At 39.7% G+C, this 19,137-nt stretch overlaps 2 protein-coding genes across 2 annotated transcripts; both read right to left on the bottom strand.

Moving 5' to 3' along the window:
- Nucleotides 1-2,214: 2,214 nt before the first annotated feature.
- Nucleotides 2,215-5,158, bottom strand: ifitm5 (interferon induced transmembrane protein 5). The gene is made up of 2 exons (XM_069162653.1): nt 4,912-5,158; nt 2,215-4,229 (listed from the first exon to the last, which is right to left on the bottom strand). Exons 1-2 carry the CDS (start codon nt 5,125-5,127, stop codon nt 4,032-4,034), a joined length of 414 nt encoding a protein of 137 aa, XP_069018754.1. The 5' UTR covers nt 5,128-5,158; the 3' UTR covers nt 2,215-4,031.
- Nucleotides 5,159-7,465: 2,307 nt separating this feature from the next.
- Nucleotides 7,466-18,289, bottom strand: cat (catalase). The gene is made up of 13 exons (XM_069162103.1): nt 18,123-18,289; nt 17,136-17,307; nt 16,550-16,660; nt 14,396-14,526; nt 13,974-14,078; nt 13,622-13,747; nt 13,342-13,533; nt 12,568-12,720; nt 12,269-12,407; nt 11,113-11,243; nt 10,169-10,276; nt 9,130-9,213; nt 7,466-8,528 (listed from the first exon to the last, which is right to left on the bottom strand). The coding sequence occupies exons 1-13, from the start codon at nt 18,186-18,188 to the stop codon at nt 8,463-8,465; spliced, it is 1,584 nt and encodes a 527-aa protein (XP_069018204.1). The 5' UTR covers nt 18,189-18,289; the 3' UTR covers nt 7,466-8,462.
- Between the last annotated feature and the right edge of the window lie 848 nt (nt 18,290-19,137).

Genomic DNA, 19,137 nt, shown 5'->3' with positions numbered 1-19,137 from the left:
CAAATGGCTGCAATGAAACAAAGAGTGAAAAATTTAAAGGGGTCTGAATACTTTCCGTACCCACTGTATATATTGGTATTTAACTATTACTATTTGTGTCATGGCTAGAGCAGAAAAACATCAGAGTTAGAAGAACAACCAAGACAATGTTGTGTTGATGTTCACAGTGGTGTACTGAACCAGCGAGGAACCTTCAGGCTGTCCAAAGTGTCCATCATACCTCCCGTCCTGCAATGGAACAGCTGTAGACAGGCACAGCTGCAATTTGAAGTCGGTGCTGCAGCAATCTGATGAGGAACTGAAGCGTTGCTGTGACGCTCGATTTCATTTGAAGGTGTTTGTGGTTTGCATAGGACTATTTTCCACTGGAAAAAAAAAGACCGAACACAACCTGCATTTGCGGTTGCTTTTGCAAAACAACACTTGCTTTCAAGCATTTGTAAATTTACAATGCAGTCTCACCACTGAACATGCCTTTAATTTCAGTAAAGTATTATATTTCTAAAGCTAAACTTGAGAGTAAGAGCAGCCAGATGGAAAATTGATTTTGAATTGTTTTAAATGCCAATTTTTTTTTCTAGGCTCTTGATGTAAAAAGGCTCCAACTCGATCAAAAAAGCTAAAACAAAAACATGAGCGAAAATCAGTGAAGAAACTACACCAGAAGTTCCTACATTACATCTGACGTGGTGCCATTTGATCAAACTTCACATTAAAACAGAAAGTTAGAGTAGGGCGGCACGGTGGTGCAGTGGTTAGCATTGTCGCCTCACAGCAAAAAGGTTCGAATCCGGTCCTGGGCCTTTCTGTGCGGAGTTTGCATGTTCTCCCTGTGCTTGCGTGGGTTCTCTCCGGGTTCTCCGGCTTCCTCCCATCATCCAAAAACATGCACCTCAGGTCAGGTTACCTGGCGCCACGCTAGTGGCAGCCTGTTGCAGCAGCTCCCCCGAGAGCCCCCCTGCTGTAGCGAAGAAATTTCCCCTCGGGGATTAATAAAGTGAAATAAAAAAATACATAAATAAATTAAATAAATAAATAAACTGCAACACAGTAAAAATGTACAACCACAATCTTGTTTTTACCCTTCAGAAATTCACAAAGCACACTTCAAAGAGTTACAAAAAAGAAAAGAAAAATGTAACTTTCATTTCCTGAAGCAGTTGATGAGATATAGGCCTGAATACTACGAAATCTGATTTGAAGAACAAAATCAGGCATTTATACCTGACAGCAGACAGCAGTTAAGGAAACAGGGTGAGCTCCACTTTAAATTTTTGTAAGACAAATAAAGTTAAGTGTGTTGTATCTGTTTTTCTCAACAATGAGTAACTGTGTATAAACAATTACAAATTGTGTTAACACCACAATAACAATGTCAACTGTATCTGTCATTGTGGCAGCTGTAGCTGTACTACTGTATCAGTGCATTCACAAAGAGGATTGAATTGATAAAATAAATGACAACACAGAGTTGTCAGTTGAAGTTGGCCAGAAACTGGCACAAAGAATAATAGGATGTGGCTGATTTCCCTGACTGTGTTATTGTTTAGAAATCTATACAGCAATCTGTAACATTTTAATTCTGATTCTCATTCATAGGCTTAATTAATGAATGTTTGAGAAATATACTTTGACCCCTTTTGCTCACATTCTTGCCCTCATTTCCTATCAGTGATATTCTTATTTTATCCTCAACTGTGAAGTAGCCTAATTTGTAAGGGTCTTTTTCAATACTAGCGCTATAAATTAGTTACTGATCATCTTTCTCTGACATTGAATGGAGATGAATGAGATATCACTTTAATAACTGTTTACAGATACGTGGGATAAATTAGAGATGATAGCCACAGCCACAAGACAGCTTTTCTACTGTTACAGAACCATGACATTCCTCTCAGTCAGGCCTAAAGGGAGGTTGAGCGCAAGTCTTGATTTCAAACGGCTGTTTAAGGGTTTTACAGTACCTATTTTGGGCTGAATGTGGAAGCGGAAACGTAGCTCTTACATGTGTTCAGTTCCACGATTACCGAGATTTGTAAAACAGAACCAGACAAAAAAAAATAAAAAATGCCTCTGAATATTTACATCTTTGTGTGCACACAGTTTCATGAATGAACAGATGTTTTTTATGCATCTATCCTGACAGGAAACAGAAGAAGAGTAATACGCTGCCTCAGGTTTAATAAACACTACAGTGAGGCAGGATGGATTTATTTCAGAACACTTTATTTTTTTCAAACACGCACATGCCATGAAATTACAATAATGTTTTCCCACATTTCACAACCATATTTAAAATTCTTCTCTTTGTGTAATGACATATAAACTATGTTTTTTCCTGTTTTTCAATTAAGAATAAATTTGTTTGGAAATTGTTTCTGAAATGAAGCCTTCCTTTCTTTTGGCAACTGTTGACTGACACACAAGTGTTGCTACACTTAGAAATAAAGGTTTTAACTAGAACCATAAACGGTTCTATGGTCCATTGGAGAACTGTTTTTGGTTTGTTTCCTGGCAGAACTGTTTGAGTGGGTTCTATGCAGAACCATCTGAGAGATTCCACCCACAACCTTCTAAGAGAGGTTCTATAAAGAACCCTTCTAAGGTGTAATGGATTCCAGCAGAACCCTCTGCGGGGCTGCTATCCAGGACCTTTCCCCCTTTTAAGGGTTGCTAACAAGAACCCACCCAGACGGTTCTACTGAGAAGTATTTTATATTCCAGTGCTTTCACCTACACTCAACAAAAACATTTTTTTAAAAACAGCACTTTTGTTTAAAAAAAAAAAAAAAATTCAATTCACACAAAAGGTTTGCGTCTCTCTTATTTTGTTGTTAGTGAGTACTTCACCTTTTGCAAAGTTACATCCACCTGACTGGCGTGGCACATTAACATGCTGAATAAACAGTATGATGATTGCACAGGTGTGCTTTGGACAGGTTACAATATGAGGTTACTCTAAAATGTGCAATTTTATCTGGTTTTAGAAGAGTGTAGGAGACACACTGTTTGTTTCCGTGGTATGCTCTTTGCTACTGGTCTTCACTGCTTTGTTGGTGCATTGACTTTGTGCGCTCCCATCACCTACTGAACAGAATAAAAGCATCAAATGTATTCTGTCGCCTACATGCTCTCCTGCAGTGATGTTACATTTCCTCAATCAGATTCAGCAGCTTCGAAGCGAAAATATATTGAACCTATTTAAAATATTCCTTCATAAAACACTAACTGACAGATTTTTTTTTTCTGCTACCACTGAGGAAAATATGTCTTTAACAGCTTTATTTGAATAAGATCCATCTACGGTATTTTCTCCCTCCTGCATAAGTACGTCAGGTTAGCACAAAGAAGAGCACGAAGAAGACCTGGATTCCTAAATCTGTTCAATGCTTATGCAAACTCAACTGACAGTCAGTAATTCACCCACTCATAAATGACATGTAGCCTATATTTCGATTCAGTGTCATGTCTTTAAGTATTTGTATATAAAGTATGTGTATTGTGCTCCCTGCTCTTATTACAGCCATTTCATTGGCTCATAAATCCTTCTCAAATTCTCAGATGGAGGAAACACTGCTTTGTGTGATGTTGTCAGTCAGAATAATAAACAGTAGGCAACACCCATTTGCACTTCATGTGGGAATTATTTAGCTTGATCATCATCAGTTGCACAAAGTGCAAATGTAAAAAAAAAAAACTGTAATTTGTGGAAAATGCTTGATCGTATGTAACAACTGCAGACACTGTTATTGACAGATGAATATGTTCTTTCTTTAAATAATGGCTGAGACAGAGGATTTGCTGAGAAGAAATTTCATTTTTATAACAAATTCTGAATTCTGAAAATGTTTCATTCAAGAAATATCGATGAATTCCATTTACAATTCTTGCAACATCATTAAAAACGAATGTTTTTGGTTGACAGTGTAAGTAAAAGGGAATACAAAGTTACAACTTGTATCAAAAGCAGAGAGTATAAAAACACAAGTATCACTGAGGCGCAGCAGCAGGCAGTTCCAACAGTGTGACATTTACCATCTGTTATTGTATCTGGTTGGAATGTAATTGTTTGCAACCTCATGCATCTTTACAATTGTGACGATAAGTGAAATAACTGTAATAAGGATCCCGGTGGAGACCAGAACTGTGGCCAAGATGTTGAGGCAGCGGGCCGTGGCGCCGTAGTGTCGGGCTCCGTCCAGATCTCCAGCCACCTTCTGGTCTCTGGCCTGGAACGACCAAAACATACTGACTTTAAAATTTTACTCAGTTATCTTCAACCTAAAGTGAGCTTCACTGAGCTGAGTTTATAGGCTCACTCTCATTAACTCCTGAATAACTTTTAGATTCTCATTTGCAGGTGATGCAAAACATTTCTCTCATTACCGTTTCTTGAACTCACTTGTCCCTTATAGAGTTCTTTCCACGTTTCTGTCAAATTCTTTGTCTTTAAAAATGCCCAGAAAGGTTTGTAACACATTCAAAACAGCTGCTGTAATTGTTGTTCTTCATTTCTATTTTCTATCTTTTTTGTTATTTATTGTGTCATTAGTTTGTACATTTTGACCCTAATAGGGAAAATCTTCTTGTCCACCACATGACCTTCCCCTGAATGATTCTTTTTAGGGCCTTTGTGAAGGTTATGTTTTCCTTGTCTGTAAAAATGTAGGTAAAGCTTTCTGCTAGAAGTGTGATTTTTTTCCCCCCCTCCGACTAACTCTATCCTGTCACTGCAAGAACTGATATTTACATTTGCAAATGTAGTTTGTTATTCAGTGGCAGAGATCGGACAGTGTACCTGCTCAGATTGTAAGATTTTCCTTTTTTTTCTTCTGAATAGACGTTAACAGAAGATTGGTCCATGAAAGGTGTAATTCTAAGTAATCCAGAATTGTCCCACATTAAACTCACCTTGATAGAGAAGATGAGAGCCGCCAATCCGAGGCAGCAAGGGTTTCCATAGATTAAACACCAGAGGGACCAGATGATGTGGTCCTTGGGGGGTTCAGTGTTGATGTTCACAGTGGTGTAATTAACCACCGAGGAGCCTTCAGGCTGTCCAAAGTGTCCATCATACTTCCTGTCCTGCAATGGAACAGCTGCAGACGGGTAAACTTCAGGATTCATCGCTCTCTGCTCAGCTGCAGTTTGAAGTCGGTGCTGCAGAAATCTGATAAGGAACTGAGTGTTGAGTTCTGGTTGAGGGTGTTTGTGGTTTGTACACGCCTTTTTTTCCACTGAAAACCACAGCTAAAACAAACCTGCGTGTACAGCTGCTTTTGGGGAAAAAAACCACAAAAAAAACACTTCCTGAAAGGAAGTACAGCACATTCTGTCCATTGAACAGTAATTTCAGTTAAGTGTCAAATTTTTAAAATTACACCTTCAGAAGGGGGCATCCAGTTGGAAGTTGATTTTGAACTGTTTTAAAGGCCTTTTTTTTCAAGGAGTCTAATTGTGGGAAATAAAACAATTTCCAACTGGATCAAAGAGGCTAAAATGCAGAGATGAGCTTAAATCAGTATGGAAACTACACCATTGTTGATACATGGTAATGAACAATAAAGCAAGAATCATGTAGGATTACATGCCATTGAATCAAACTTCACATTCAATTAATTAATGAGAGTATTTACACTGCAACAGTTAAAATGGGATTATAATTGAGACAAATGAGGAAAATAATGTTGGTGTGTCCCACAATCTTTTTTTTTTTTTTTTAATATACTCTCAGAATTTCACAAGCACACTTCAACAAATAGCAAAGAAGAAAAATGAAACCTTCATTTCTTAATGAATGAAAGCTGAAACAGTTGATGAGATACAGGCCTCAGCATTAGGAAATCTAATTTGAAGAACAAAGTCAGGCATTCAAACTTGACCTCAGACTGCAGTTAAGGAAACAGGGTGAACTCCATTTAAAAATGTTTTCAGACAAATAAAGGCAAGTAATCCATCCACCTGACCAGTGTGACACATCAAGGAACTGATTAAACAGCATGATTATTGCACAGATGTGCCCTGGACTGGTAACAATAAAAGGGGACTTGTTTGTAAGAGTGGAGGGGACACACTGCTTGTAATAACACACTGCAGCCCAACAAACACACCTGTTGTGGTTATCGAATTGGTTATTATAAGAAAAAAAAAACAACTATGTGTACATTTGTAAAATAATGCTGGTATGTATACAACTACAGACACCTTTATTGACAAATAAACATATTGCATCTTTAAAATAATGGCAGAGACAGGACTTGCTGACAGGAAATCAGAATTTAATATTAAAGAAATATGCATGAGTTCCATTTGGGAGTTTTGTAACGGCAATAAAAACGTGTAGCTATCTGATTTTGCTTGGGGATGTAAGTAAAAAGAAAGCCTACAAATTGTAGTAAAAGTATCACAGTCACAGCAGCCGGCAGCTCAAACACAATGTGAAATTTAGTATCTATTATAATAGCTGTGCGTTTCTGTTCCCATTGCTGATAAAAATGTAAATAAGGAGTCGCAAGAGGCTGAAGTGCCTCTGGAGCTGACAGGAACTAACGAGTCTGCAAAGGTTTGGCACTGGGTGACACCAACTTATCTATTTGATATAAAAACATCAAAACTGAAAGTAGAAGCGTCACCAAAGGTTTTAGACGGTGCTCCAGTACCGTTACAAAAAAAACAATAAAAACCTGTCTCCATATTCAAACAGTATGTTTTTTTACAAATGGATGAGGATGTGGAGAACTATGTTATGATTTAAATTACAGAAGATTTAATCTACATTACGGCTGGCCCTTCTGTTTTGTTTTGTAGAAAAGAGTGCAACAAGTCAGGTGTCAGTGTTGGCTTCCTTTTGAAGGCTTACCTACATGTCTGTGACCACACGAATGAAAGAAGGAAACCAGAGAGAACTCTGTTCGTTGCAAAGCACAATCTGTCACATTAATAAAAGTGAATCTGTGTGCTGGCAAACCACTTCTGACCCCTTTAATAAAAACCAGAGACACAAGATCTGGTTTCCAGTTCTTGCCACCGGCTACTAGATGCACGGTTCTAGAGATCAGTGTCCGTAACTACACTGGAGCAAATTGAAACATGACATTGCGACATTTTGCGCAGACATTCATGTCCCCCAGATGATGAATCCTATAGTGGTAGCCTGTCTTTCCTGTAGCACCACTTGAAGTCAAAATGTTCTACTTTCCCTGTGAAATCGCTCAACATTTCCTGGATCTATTGGCACAAAATTTTGCAAGATTCACAATCATTAACTTCAGCGTGATCTTGTGCCACAACTGCAGAAGGGGACATTCAAAAACACCGTTTAGACAAACATGGTCAAGCACTGAACAGATGTATCTGTACTGCTGTCATTTGATGAAACCAAACATTAAAATTAAATGTTTTTAAGTCAATCTTCTATGATCAAAGACCCATGAATACACATTTTAAAAAGACCACAAGAGACAAATGAAAGCTGCTGATAAGCTTTGATTACAAAATCATTAATACGAGCACCAAACACACATCTCATCTGAAGCATTAGAAAAGAAATCAGTTACATTCAGATCAACATTTACAAACGCACAGCAACAGCAGTAACATGGAATATTCATAATGAGCCACCTGAGAAGACACAAACATGATTTCTTTAAAATGTTAGATTTGGTTATTATGTAATTTAGCCCCAACAAAACCAACATTTTAGATCAGAAGTTGTTCATCTCTAGATTTACAGCTTCGATTCTTGTGTTACTGATGTCACTAATGTAGTCTGTTTCTACGCTCTTGAAAACTACATGCATCTTCACCAAAAATCAAACAGAACCATCCAGAACAGATCATTTCAGATAAAGGTTAAAGCCATCTGTAAATTGTAGTTCTTGTACAAAAAAAAAAAAAAGGCACCAAATCCAGTTTTAGTTGACTTCACATTGTGAAATTAGTTCGGCATGAAATCCCAATCTGATGAGTCTTTCACAAAACCCACACAGGAAATGATTCATATTAAGAGTGACAAAAGGGTTTAAATGAATTTAAAGGGAACAATTGTGTTTTCATAACTAATGCTTGAATTGTCAAGCATGAAGAAAAGTCAAAACTGATCATTATTGCGCTAAACAAATCAAGACTCCACATCCAAGCAGCTGTCAGACGTCACCCTGCAGTACATGGATATGTACACATACATTACTTTTGTGTGTTATTTAAATTAGAAAAAAAAAATTCTATACAAGTGGTACGTAAGTGAGGGATTATTTGAAAACAAATCAGCTGTTGTGGTTAATTCGTTGATGCAATCAAATCAAAATGCAAAAAAAGAAATAATGACTCAATTAAAAACACCGCAAAGTTAGTATTTCAACTTTGTCTCTGACGGTAATTGGCAGGATGAGTTTAATGTAGCTGCTGCTGTTCACACAAGTGCATTTGCTTTCAGAATAATGAGGAGGGGGATATTGAAGGCATCACATCTTGGATGACGCGGCGATGGCTGAGGCTCCTGGACGGCTGTAAACATGTGGAGTTGTTTTCTGAGAAGGACAGTGGGAGACAGAGAGATGAGCAATTTGAATGTACAGCACATGCAGCTGCTTTAATTGTCAATATAAATATTAACACCGTATACAAAAACCCTTGATTTATGAATTGGACGTCTGAGTGATGGTCCTGACATCTGTCATAGAACTCCATCACTGCAAATGTTCTTGCTATGATACCAAATATTTGTATGAATCTGTAATTCACCTTTGTTAAATTAACATGGTCTCACTGAACCAGTTATACTCTGACGGCATATTTGAAATGTATAAAAACTTTGAAAATAATGATGATTGATATATTTTTGGGGATCAATGGATGCAAACACGTATAAAGAGACTTCACTTTGTAAAGGTTTGTGGAACAAGAAATAAGTTTGACCTGCTTGCAGCCCTCTTGGTGATCCCCTAAATTCCCAGAGATGTAAATCTATAAACTCATCTTCTGGTAACCACGAATATATGTTCCAAAGTTGTATTGCAAAGCCTCTTAACTTCGTTGAGATATTTCACTCTGAAGTAGTGCATAGATTGACCACAATGACAGCCCTGGAAGATGGACCACTATCTACCACAGGATGGAGACCGTGTTTACCTTCTGGCTTTCTGTGTTGAACTTGTTGAGAAGGGCCTGAACCCCGTTTCCATAGTCTGGATGGACAGCCTTCAGGTTCTCCACCTGCGTGAAGGAACAAGACAACAAAACTTTCAGGCCTGAAATACATCACTTTCTTCTTACAAGTAAATGTGCCACTGTTGTTATTTCAGATGAGACATTTCTGCATTTCTTGTACTTCCTTCATCAATCAGGATTCAGCGACATTAAAAGCAGTATCTGTCCAGTTGGTGGACTGTTCAATATTACCTCTAAAATCAGAAAAAGGAAGTGTAAACTCATCACAGAAGGTTTCATCAACTTTTACATAAAACCACAGATGTACGGAGAAGTGGGTATGGGGAAAAAAAAAAAACAAAAAAAAAAACAGGTGCTGTTAGCAAGAAAAGCAGGGTTTGCAATAAAAAAATTAAAAAAAAAGAAAAGAAAAAAGACCACACAGTTACAACGCACCATACTTATGAAACAAATGATCCGATAATTTGTTCCCCAAGCCACCCTTTAAAAGCATACTTTAACATCTATTGTTTTCTGCTGCCTTTTAATGGGCTTATATTTTGTTATTGTCTTTTTATGTTCATTTTCTTTTTCTGGAATAACTTCTATGTTTGTATGAATGTTTACTTTTTGTGTTATTCAATCTTTTTTTTTTTTTTTTTTTAAGTAGGTTTTGGTTTGGAGGATGTGAACACATTTCTGTTCACACCCACGAGCGCAGGCTCGTTGGTACATTTTGTGCTTTTCAAAAGCTGCAGGCTGCGGTTTTAACACATCAACATGTTTTCTCAACCCAGTTTAGTGGTTCTCTTTAAAAAGTGCAATTCATATGCAACAGTCTGGTGGTTTAAACTACTGATTTTCCTTTTTCCACAATCACTGTACTTTCACCCAAAAAACAAAACAAAAAAAAAACCATCATCTTTTAGATGTCTTAAAGCTTGAGAGAATGAAAGAGTCAGGTGAGACAGACCGTACTGCTCGCACTAAGTGGACTTGCAGAGATGATGTGTGGACTCACCATGCGCTTCTGGATGAAGAGCTGGGCTCCCTTCAGGGCCCCTGCCATGTTCCGGCAAAGTCTCTGGCGCTCGTCTTCATTCAGCACCTGAGTGAAGAAGGCACGAACCTGCAACCAAACACGGAGACGTTTACCTCCCGAGGAACGTGGACCAAAAATCAAACGCAGATTCATTGAAGTGCATTTCAAACAGAGATAAAGAAACTAATCTCGTCATCGCCCTGCCAATACACTGTACACACTAACTATACGGAGTTCCTGTCTCTGTACCTACACATGTTCAGTGCTGTTGTTTTAAATGCAACAACATATTTGACCTTTGACTTCGGTCTAGATGTTGCAGAAGCATTAACTGGAAACACAACATTGGTATATTTTCACTAAATGCATTTGTTATGGCAAACATGTTGGCGAGTAGGTGCATATTTGCATATCAAGTAAAAGAAATAAAAATATTAGTATTCATTTGGAGCTGTTGTTCATTTTTGTGATTTAAACCAGCACGAGTGACAGGAAAGGGAAATAAAGAGTGAACATTTTTGTAGATAAGGAGTCGCAAGAGGCCTGTAGAGCTGACGGGAACTAACGAGGCTGCAAAGGTTTGGCACTGGGTGACACCAACTTGTCTATTTGATATAAAGATGCCAACGAGTACAGCTGCAAAACATCAAAACTGAAAGCAGAAGCGTCACCAAAGGTTTTAGACGGTGCTCCAGTACTTTGATGAAAAAAAACCTGTCTCCATATTCAAACAGTATGTTTTTTTACAAATGGATGAGGATGTGGAGAACTATGTTATGAGATTTAAATTACAGAAGATTTAATCTACATTATGGCTGGCCCTTCTGTTTTGTACAAAGTACAGCTGGGAAGTGTGTGAATAAATCCTCATTATGTAATACACAAAGCAAACGTGAATATAAAGCGTGTCGCCTCATCATCACCTGGGTGACATTATCCTCATCTGCACTGTTGTAACGGGCCACATCTGGAGACACCTTAAACTTGGACTCCACAAACCGAGGCTGGGTCTCTGGGGCACTGAAGCTGTTCGGATAGTAATTCGGAGCGCCACCTAGAGGTCAGACAAAGCAAACATTGGTGAGCCGGTGAGGAAGAAGAACACGTGGTTGAGGTTTTAACGCCGTCAAATACTGTAGAAGTGACCGACAACAACAGACCACATCTGCAAACACAATGAAGACATGATCTAAACTCAAAGAACTGAGGCCTGGCGAGTGGTTTTTTTTTTTATTTTTTATTTTTTTTACTGTGATTGAATAGCTATGACTGATTAAAGGCTTTTTAATTAATCACCCTCTTGAGTGCCTCAGATTTCTTCAAGTTTTCAACTCAAACTGTTTGATCCCCAAACTGAAGAGCACCAGAGGAACGCCCATTCACACACCTGAGCAGCACTCCACGCTGACAGGTTTTGACAGAAGACATAATGTATTCCCAGACACTCTAGTCACTGCAAAGCATGTTACAACTTTTCAAATCAATGATCTGTGGTCAGTTTGGAAAGTTGTTTTTAGGTTTTTAAGGATTTCAGTGGCGAGTGTTCATAATCTACCACAGCTAAATCAAAAACGTTCTCCTGTACCTTCTTATGTGCTTTCTGAAGCACTCAAACCTCTACAAAGAAACTTTGCTGAAAATGGTTCATAGTGTCAGAGTATTTAATACAGTGGGAATGGTGACATCAGCTGGCCAACACATGACATTGCATTTGCATGGAAATCAAAGATGCCAACAATCAGAAATGGTTAGTCAGAATATAAGAGGTCTCACTGCTGTTATTGTTGACATCTTGTCCAATATCACTGAAATTACAAAAACTAAAACATTTTGGATTTTAAATACGAAGGCAGATTGATATTTCACATGCGAGTGTTGTCACAATTTTCTTCAAAAGTAACTTTTAACTTGTTCTACTATTATAAATCATAAATATTTGTACTACACTTACTGTTAATGCTAAATGTTCAAATAATGCTTCAGTACTGACTGACCACTGTCATATTTGTATAAACTAAAATCACATTATTAAATAAAACATGATCAATAATTAGTTGCCTCACCTGGACTATGACTCACCTTGGTTGTCAAACATGCACATGGGACCATCGCGCTGGTAGTTGGCCACGCGGGCCCTGAAGGGGCAGTTGACGGGGATCTGCAGGTAGTTGGCTCCCAGCCGGTGACGTTGTGTGTCTGGGTAGGAGAAGAGTCGACCCTTGACAAAGACATGAGAGAAACAGTGCTGTAACTATACACACTACTATTGCAGCCGGTGCTTTATTTTCAATGTAAAATTCAACTATTTTTTTTTTACTTTTTCAATTCAACCTGAATTAAAACATCAAGAGGAAATCTTTTTTTTTTTTTTTAATTACCTGCAGCATCTTGTCGGGGCTGGCCTCGATGCCTGGTGGCATGCTGCTGGGGTCGAAGGCCAGCTGCTCCACCTCTGCAAAGTAGTTGACTGGGTTCCTATTGAGGACCATTTTGCCGACAGGAATCAAAGGGTATTCGTGATGCGACCACACCTGGACCAGAGACCAATTCATTCATTTAGCTCACAGAAATTTTCACAATTGTGATTTTGTCTTAATTTCAATAACCCTTGTTACAAGTGTTTCTCTAGGAGATAACCTTCACTTAAGATCACAAAAAAGACATTCCTCATTAAGCCTGATGGAGCCAACACCATTAAAAAAAAAAGAAGAAAAGAGAACCCCAACAATACTGGATTTTTGGGGTCCATATCGATATTAGGAGTACAAATCTATGTCAATATATTGACCGAAATGTGGATATCAAAGGTTATCAAACACTTTTCATAGTTTAACCCCCCTCCCTCCCACACACACAAACTTAACAATTCCTAAATTACACCAAGCATCTTTACTGTTGGTTTTTTTTAGTTGTTTTTTTTACATTAGACAAAATAAGGAAATACCGATATGTCTGTGATAGGCCGATATTGGGCAACCAATTTCAAGATAAAAGTTCCAGTAAAAAGTAGTCGTGTGATAATGTCCACGGTTCCTTGGAAAGACACATTTTAAAGATTGTACAACAAGTTATGGTGTGACTGCATCTGAAGATCATTTTGTGACTGTAGCAACCTTTTAACCCCGTTGAATTACTGAGGAGAGATGCAGTACCTTAGTAACATCGAAGGGGTTGAACTGGAACTTCTCAGCCTGCTCGAAGGTCATGACCTGGATGTAAAAGGTCCAGGACGGGAAGTTGCCATTGGCAATTGCATTGAACAGGTCTCCGATAGCATAATCTGGGTTGGTGGATGCTAGGCGGTCTGCCTCCTCCACTGATATATTCTTTATTCCTTGATCAGTCTAGAAAAAAACAAAACAAAACACACGACATCAGAATGGAAATAACACGTAACAAAGTGTTTTCTAAAGAACCTGAGCTCAAACACACCTTCAAGTGGAACTTGCAGTAGATACGCTCGCCGTGGTCATTGGCCATTTTGAAGGTGTGAGAGCCATAGCCGTTCATGTGACGGAAGCCATCAGGCAAACCTCGGTCACTGAACAGGAAGGACACCTGCACGTGGGACGTGAGACCAAAGACGAAACACAAATCTGTAAGTCATCGAATAATTACTTCAAGTGTGATTACAATGAGAAACTGAGCACTGCAACACTAAATCACTTCAGAATATTTTGATTTGATCTAGAAATAAACATTTCAAGTGCCATTAAGTAAGTAATCCTCCTTGATGAAATATTCCTCTGTCTAATGGACTGGAAACCAGCTCAGCAGCAGCTACCTGATGCAGACTCTCAGGCCTCAGACTCCAGAAGTCCCACACCATGTCGGGGTCTTTCATGTGGGTTTGGGGATTGCGCTTCTGGGAATGGATGAAGGACGGGAACTGCAAGGGGTAAAAGGCGCAGGTCAGAACGATACATTTCATACTTGATTCATGTCGACAAAAACCTTGTGAATCTTAGAAATGTGCTTCTGATTTTATTCATCACACAAAAGGAATTCCAGGCTGCGTCCATATGAATTTGTTTTTCATTAAATTATGAAACTGCATCTAAAACCTGATCCTATAATCATTTTCATGTTTCATAGAAAACTGCAGATTGTTGTGTTATAACATTGTGCCTCCCCTCCCTCCCCCCAAAACACACACACACACACACACACACACATGAGTGCAGAGCTAATTCTACACCCACTCACCAGCAGGGCGTCCCTGATGAAGAAAATGGGGGTGTTGTTGCCGGTCAAGTCCCAGTTGCCCTCATCAGTGTAGAACTTGACTGCAAAGCCTCGGGGGTCTCGCACTGTGTCTGCTGAGCCGGTCTCCCCAGCTGGAATAAAATACAAATAAATAACATTTCATTCATACAGTGGGGCAAAAAAGTATTTAGTCAGCCACCAATTATGCAAGTTCTCCCACTTAAAAAGATGAGAGACGCCTGTAATTTTCATCATAGGTATGAAACATAAACTATGAGACAAAATGAGAAAAAAAATTCCTGAAAATCACATTGTCTGATTTTTAAAGAATATATTTGCAAATTATGGTGGACAATAAGTATTTGGTCAATAACAAAAGTTCATCTCAATACTTTGTTATATACCCTTTGTGGGCAATGACAGAGGTCAAACGTTTTCTGTAAGTCTTCACAAGCTTTTCACACACTGTTGCTGGTATTTTGGCCCATTCCTCCATGCAGATCTCCTCTAGAGCAGTGATGTTTTGGGGCTGTCGCTGGGCAACACGGACTTTCAACTCCCTCCACAGATTTTCTATGGGGTTGAGATCTGGAGACTGGCTAGGCCACTCCAGGACCTTGAAATGCTTCTTACGAAGCCACTCCTTCGTTGCCCGGGCGGTGTGTTTGGGATCATTGTCATGCTGAAAGACCCAGCCACGTTTCATCTTCAATGCCCTTGCTGATGGAAGGAGGTTTTCACTCAAAATCTCACGATACATGGCCCCATTCATTCTTTCCTTTACACAGATCAGTCGTCCTGGTCCCCTTGCAGAAAAACAGCCCCAAAGCATGACGTTTCCACCCCCATGCTTCACAGTAGGTATGGTGTTCTTTGGATGCAACTCGGCATTCTTTCTCCTCCAAACACGACGAGTTGAGTTTTTACCAAAAAGTTCTATTTTGGTTTCATCTGACCATATGACATTCTCCCAATCCTCTTCTGGATCATCCAAATGCTCTCTAGCAAACTTCAGACGGGCCTGGACATGTACTGGCTGAAGCAGGGGGACACGTCTGGCACTGCAGGATTTGAGTCCCTGGCGGCGTAGTGTGTTACTGATGGTAGCCTTTGTTACTTTGGTCCCAGCTCTCTGCAGGTCATTCACCAGATCCCCCCCGTGTGGTTCTGGGATTTTTGTTCACCGTTCTTGTGATCATTTTGGCCCCACGGGGTGAGATCTTGCGTGGAGCCCCAGATCGAGGGAGATTATCAGTGGTCTTGTATGTCTTCCATTTTCTAATAATTGCTCCCACAGTTGATTTCTTCACACCAAGCTGCTTACCTATTGCAGATTCAGTCTTCCCAGCCTGGTGCAGGTCTACAATTTTGTTTCTGGTGTCCTTTGACAGCTCTTTGGTCTTGGCCACAGTGGAGTTTGGAGTGTGACTGTTTGAGGTTGTGGACAGGTGTCTTTTATACTGATAACAAGTTCAAACAGGTGCCATTAATACAGGTAACGAGTGGAGAACAGAGGAGCCTCTTAAAGAAGAAGTTACAGGTCTGTGAGAGCCAGAAATCTTGCTTGTTTGTAGGTGACCAAATACTTATTTTACCGAGGAATTTACCAATTAATTCATTAAAAATCCTACAATGTGATTTCCTGGATTCTTTCCCCCCATTCTGTCTCTCATAGTTGAAGTGTACCTATGATGAAAATTACAGGCGTCTCTCATCTTTTTAAGTGGGAGAACTTGCACAATTGGTGGCTGACTAAATACTTTTTTGCCCCACTGTAGATCAGTCAGGCAATATGTTCCAATGACTGAGTAAATTACGGCCTCAACAATTAAACGAGTCGTAAAATCACAGAAAATGAATCGGCAGCTTTTGTGATGATCAATAAACCATGCAAGTCATTTTTTTGAGTGAAAATAAAAAAAAACTTTGATGGTAACAGCCTCTGAGGCCGATTCCTCACAATATTTGAGTCCGAGTTAGAAGTGAAGGGGTGCAATAATCCACAACACTCTTGCAAATGTAGCCGGAAGTGACTGAACCTTTCAGCGCCTCAGAATAATCTTATTAATCGCTCGGACCAATCAATGCGCCAAACTAATGTGTTCAGAGGACAACCCACCCGCTGGCAGGTATGAGTCGCACAGAAATTCTTACCCACAGTGGAGAAGCGGACAGCAACAGGTGTCGTCTTGCCGACGTGTTCGAACACCGTGGCCTTGCAGAAGCGAGTGATGTCATGAGTGATCTCAAAGTAGCCGAACGCCCCTGGATCATGGAGGGAAAAATAATAAAACGTGTTTCTTTGGCATATCAGGTTCACATTCATGCGTTGACTGCCGGGTGTTACTGGAGGTCAGCACTGAGAAGAATGGAACTCTTTCCTGAGGCGACCAACCAAAAAAATGTTCAACATCAAAGTCTGTGACTTCGATCTGAAAAGCTAGCAAAGCATTTGTCTGGAGCTAAACCACAAACAACAAGGACCCTTATTTGCTCTTCGTCTGTATCCCTGGTCTGTTTGTTTACTCTGGTAGGTTAATGTCCCCACAGCCGCACCAGTGCTCACAAAGATTTGAACACTTTCCAACGTCAAGATCCGGCCCTGTTTCCTCGTAACAATTCATCTCACGAGGAGCGTTTTTTTTAAGAGCATTTCTACGCACACGCATTTCATCAAGAGCCACATATTCAAATATATACACATCACAAAGCAAAGGACTTATAACGGCCCGACACGCACCTGCCCCTTTGGCATGCACCACTCTCTCCGGGATTCGTTCCCGGTCAAAGTGGGCCATCTCATCTGTGAAGACCACATCCTGGACCAGCAGAGGGCCTCTTGGACCCGCAGTCTGCAGGTTCAGCTTGTCTCCGATGGGATGTCCCGCCCCGGTGGTCAGCACGTCCGGTCTCTGAGACCAACAGCATCAACAATACACAGCAAAGCATTTTGTGCAAACTTGAGCTTGACTGAACGACTGAAGCAAACAATCAAAACCCGCTGAAGATGAATCCGTTGTTGAGCAGCTAATCTAACAAATCCCTTCATCTTGTTCAGGTTTCTCCCGAGTTGAATTCAACTAGTTTGAATAACAGTGAAGTCGAGTGACAGAACATTTTGTAATTATGGAAGCACCGACATCAGATGACGCGTCTTGAAGAGCTGTGACTTTTATCACAACATTGCACAGCTGCTTGTATAAAAAACTACCGAGACATCTACGTTTAAATGAACCTGCATCGCCGGAGGTGGACTCGGTGACCGGAGGACAGTAACACCGCTGCGCTCCCGTTATATAACCGACGGGGTTGAAGTTTAAACACGGTGACCTACTTCTTATCCGGACACTGGATCTCTCCTTCGGTGGGATGGGGGGGGAATTTAAAATGTTTTGCATGTTTGTTTTGTGACTGAAAAGGTTTTCAGAGACGAGCTGGACGTCGTTTTGATTTCTTTGAAACCAGTTTTAATCTGTGACGTCAGCGAACGACCTCCGTACAGTAATAAAACACGAGACAAGACAATTTAACACAAAACTACGTTGATAAGCTTTTATTAACACATCGATATCAATATTAAATGAACAACAGCTTGCTCCAAAGGCTGGGTTGGGGTTTTTTTTTTTTTTTTTTTTAGCTGTTAACGTCAGCTATGTTACTAAACGACTTATTCCTCGTCAGGCAGCGCGACGAACATTACTCGATTAAAAGCAGCACATATACAGACCTGGGCGTTTCTATTCTCCTTCCATATCTTCATTTGGTCGGTAGCTTTATCTCTGTTGTCAGCCATCTCGACAGGTCAGCGCCAACGAAACGTAGAGTCAAGAAGGTGTAGCGAAGAAAAACGTTAACTCTTCATCCTGATGCCTGAAAAACCCTTCCGGGACTTTACCCCACGTGACCCCGCCCCTCCTCTGCGACCCCCGTCTTCTGATTGGCTGATAGAAGCTCCCCGCCCCAGCATGACCTGACCTATTTTTGTGAAGGAAAAAAACAAAAAAAGGCCTGTTTTTCTGAACCGAGTTTCAGTGTGAAACTCTTTCAATCCCAAATTGACGTGCCAAGTTCTTCCTTTAAACACAAAATGCTGTCATTAAGGTGCAGAATATGAAATCGCATACTCAGATTACACTTGACATCTCATGTTGGGACAAGCCCACATGTTTACAACTACACAAGCAGATCACTGAATCAATGCAATATGTTTGCAGTATCTTAATAACATTTCTTGATGAACAATGCATCATAATTAGATTCCTCATTGCTGTCATGTATTGGTAAGAAACACAATTTCTAATCTTTTTGATTATTATTTGTCAAATTGTGTTTTACTCCTGTTTTTTTTTTTACATTATCACATTATCGTAGCTTACACCATTTCAGGTGATTAACTGTGAGGTTGAGTAAACACAGTCAGATGGCATTATCTTTATTTTATCTTTTTATTTTAACAAGTCAACCAAATTGATCAGAAAAAAATATCCTCAATTGCAATAGGCAAACGCCATCTGCTGTGGAGCTACTAATTGTTGGTTGCTGAGCTCATTTTGTCAACTACTATTTCCAAGGTCAAGTATAAATCTCTTTAGCAATTCTTTAAATATCTTAGATTTTTTTCATTTACCTCACCTGCTTTGTTGATACGTGTACTTTGATGTTTAACTAAAAATGAACACATCTATCTTCAGTTACCTTGGCATTACATACAGCTGCTGTGTAAGCAGCAACCTGCACAAAAG

The sequence above is a fragment of the Embiotoca jacksoni genome, unplaced genomic scaffold (assembly GCF_022577435.1).
Source record: "Embiotoca jacksoni isolate LCO1_2020_lvr unplaced genomic scaffold, fEmbJac1.0.p SCAF_3, whole genome shotgun sequence".
NCBI classification, from domain to species: domain Eukaryota; kingdom Metazoa; phylum Chordata; class Actinopteri; family Embiotocidae; genus Embiotoca; species Embiotoca jacksoni.
This window is presented reverse-complemented; position numbering and strand designations above follow the sequence as displayed.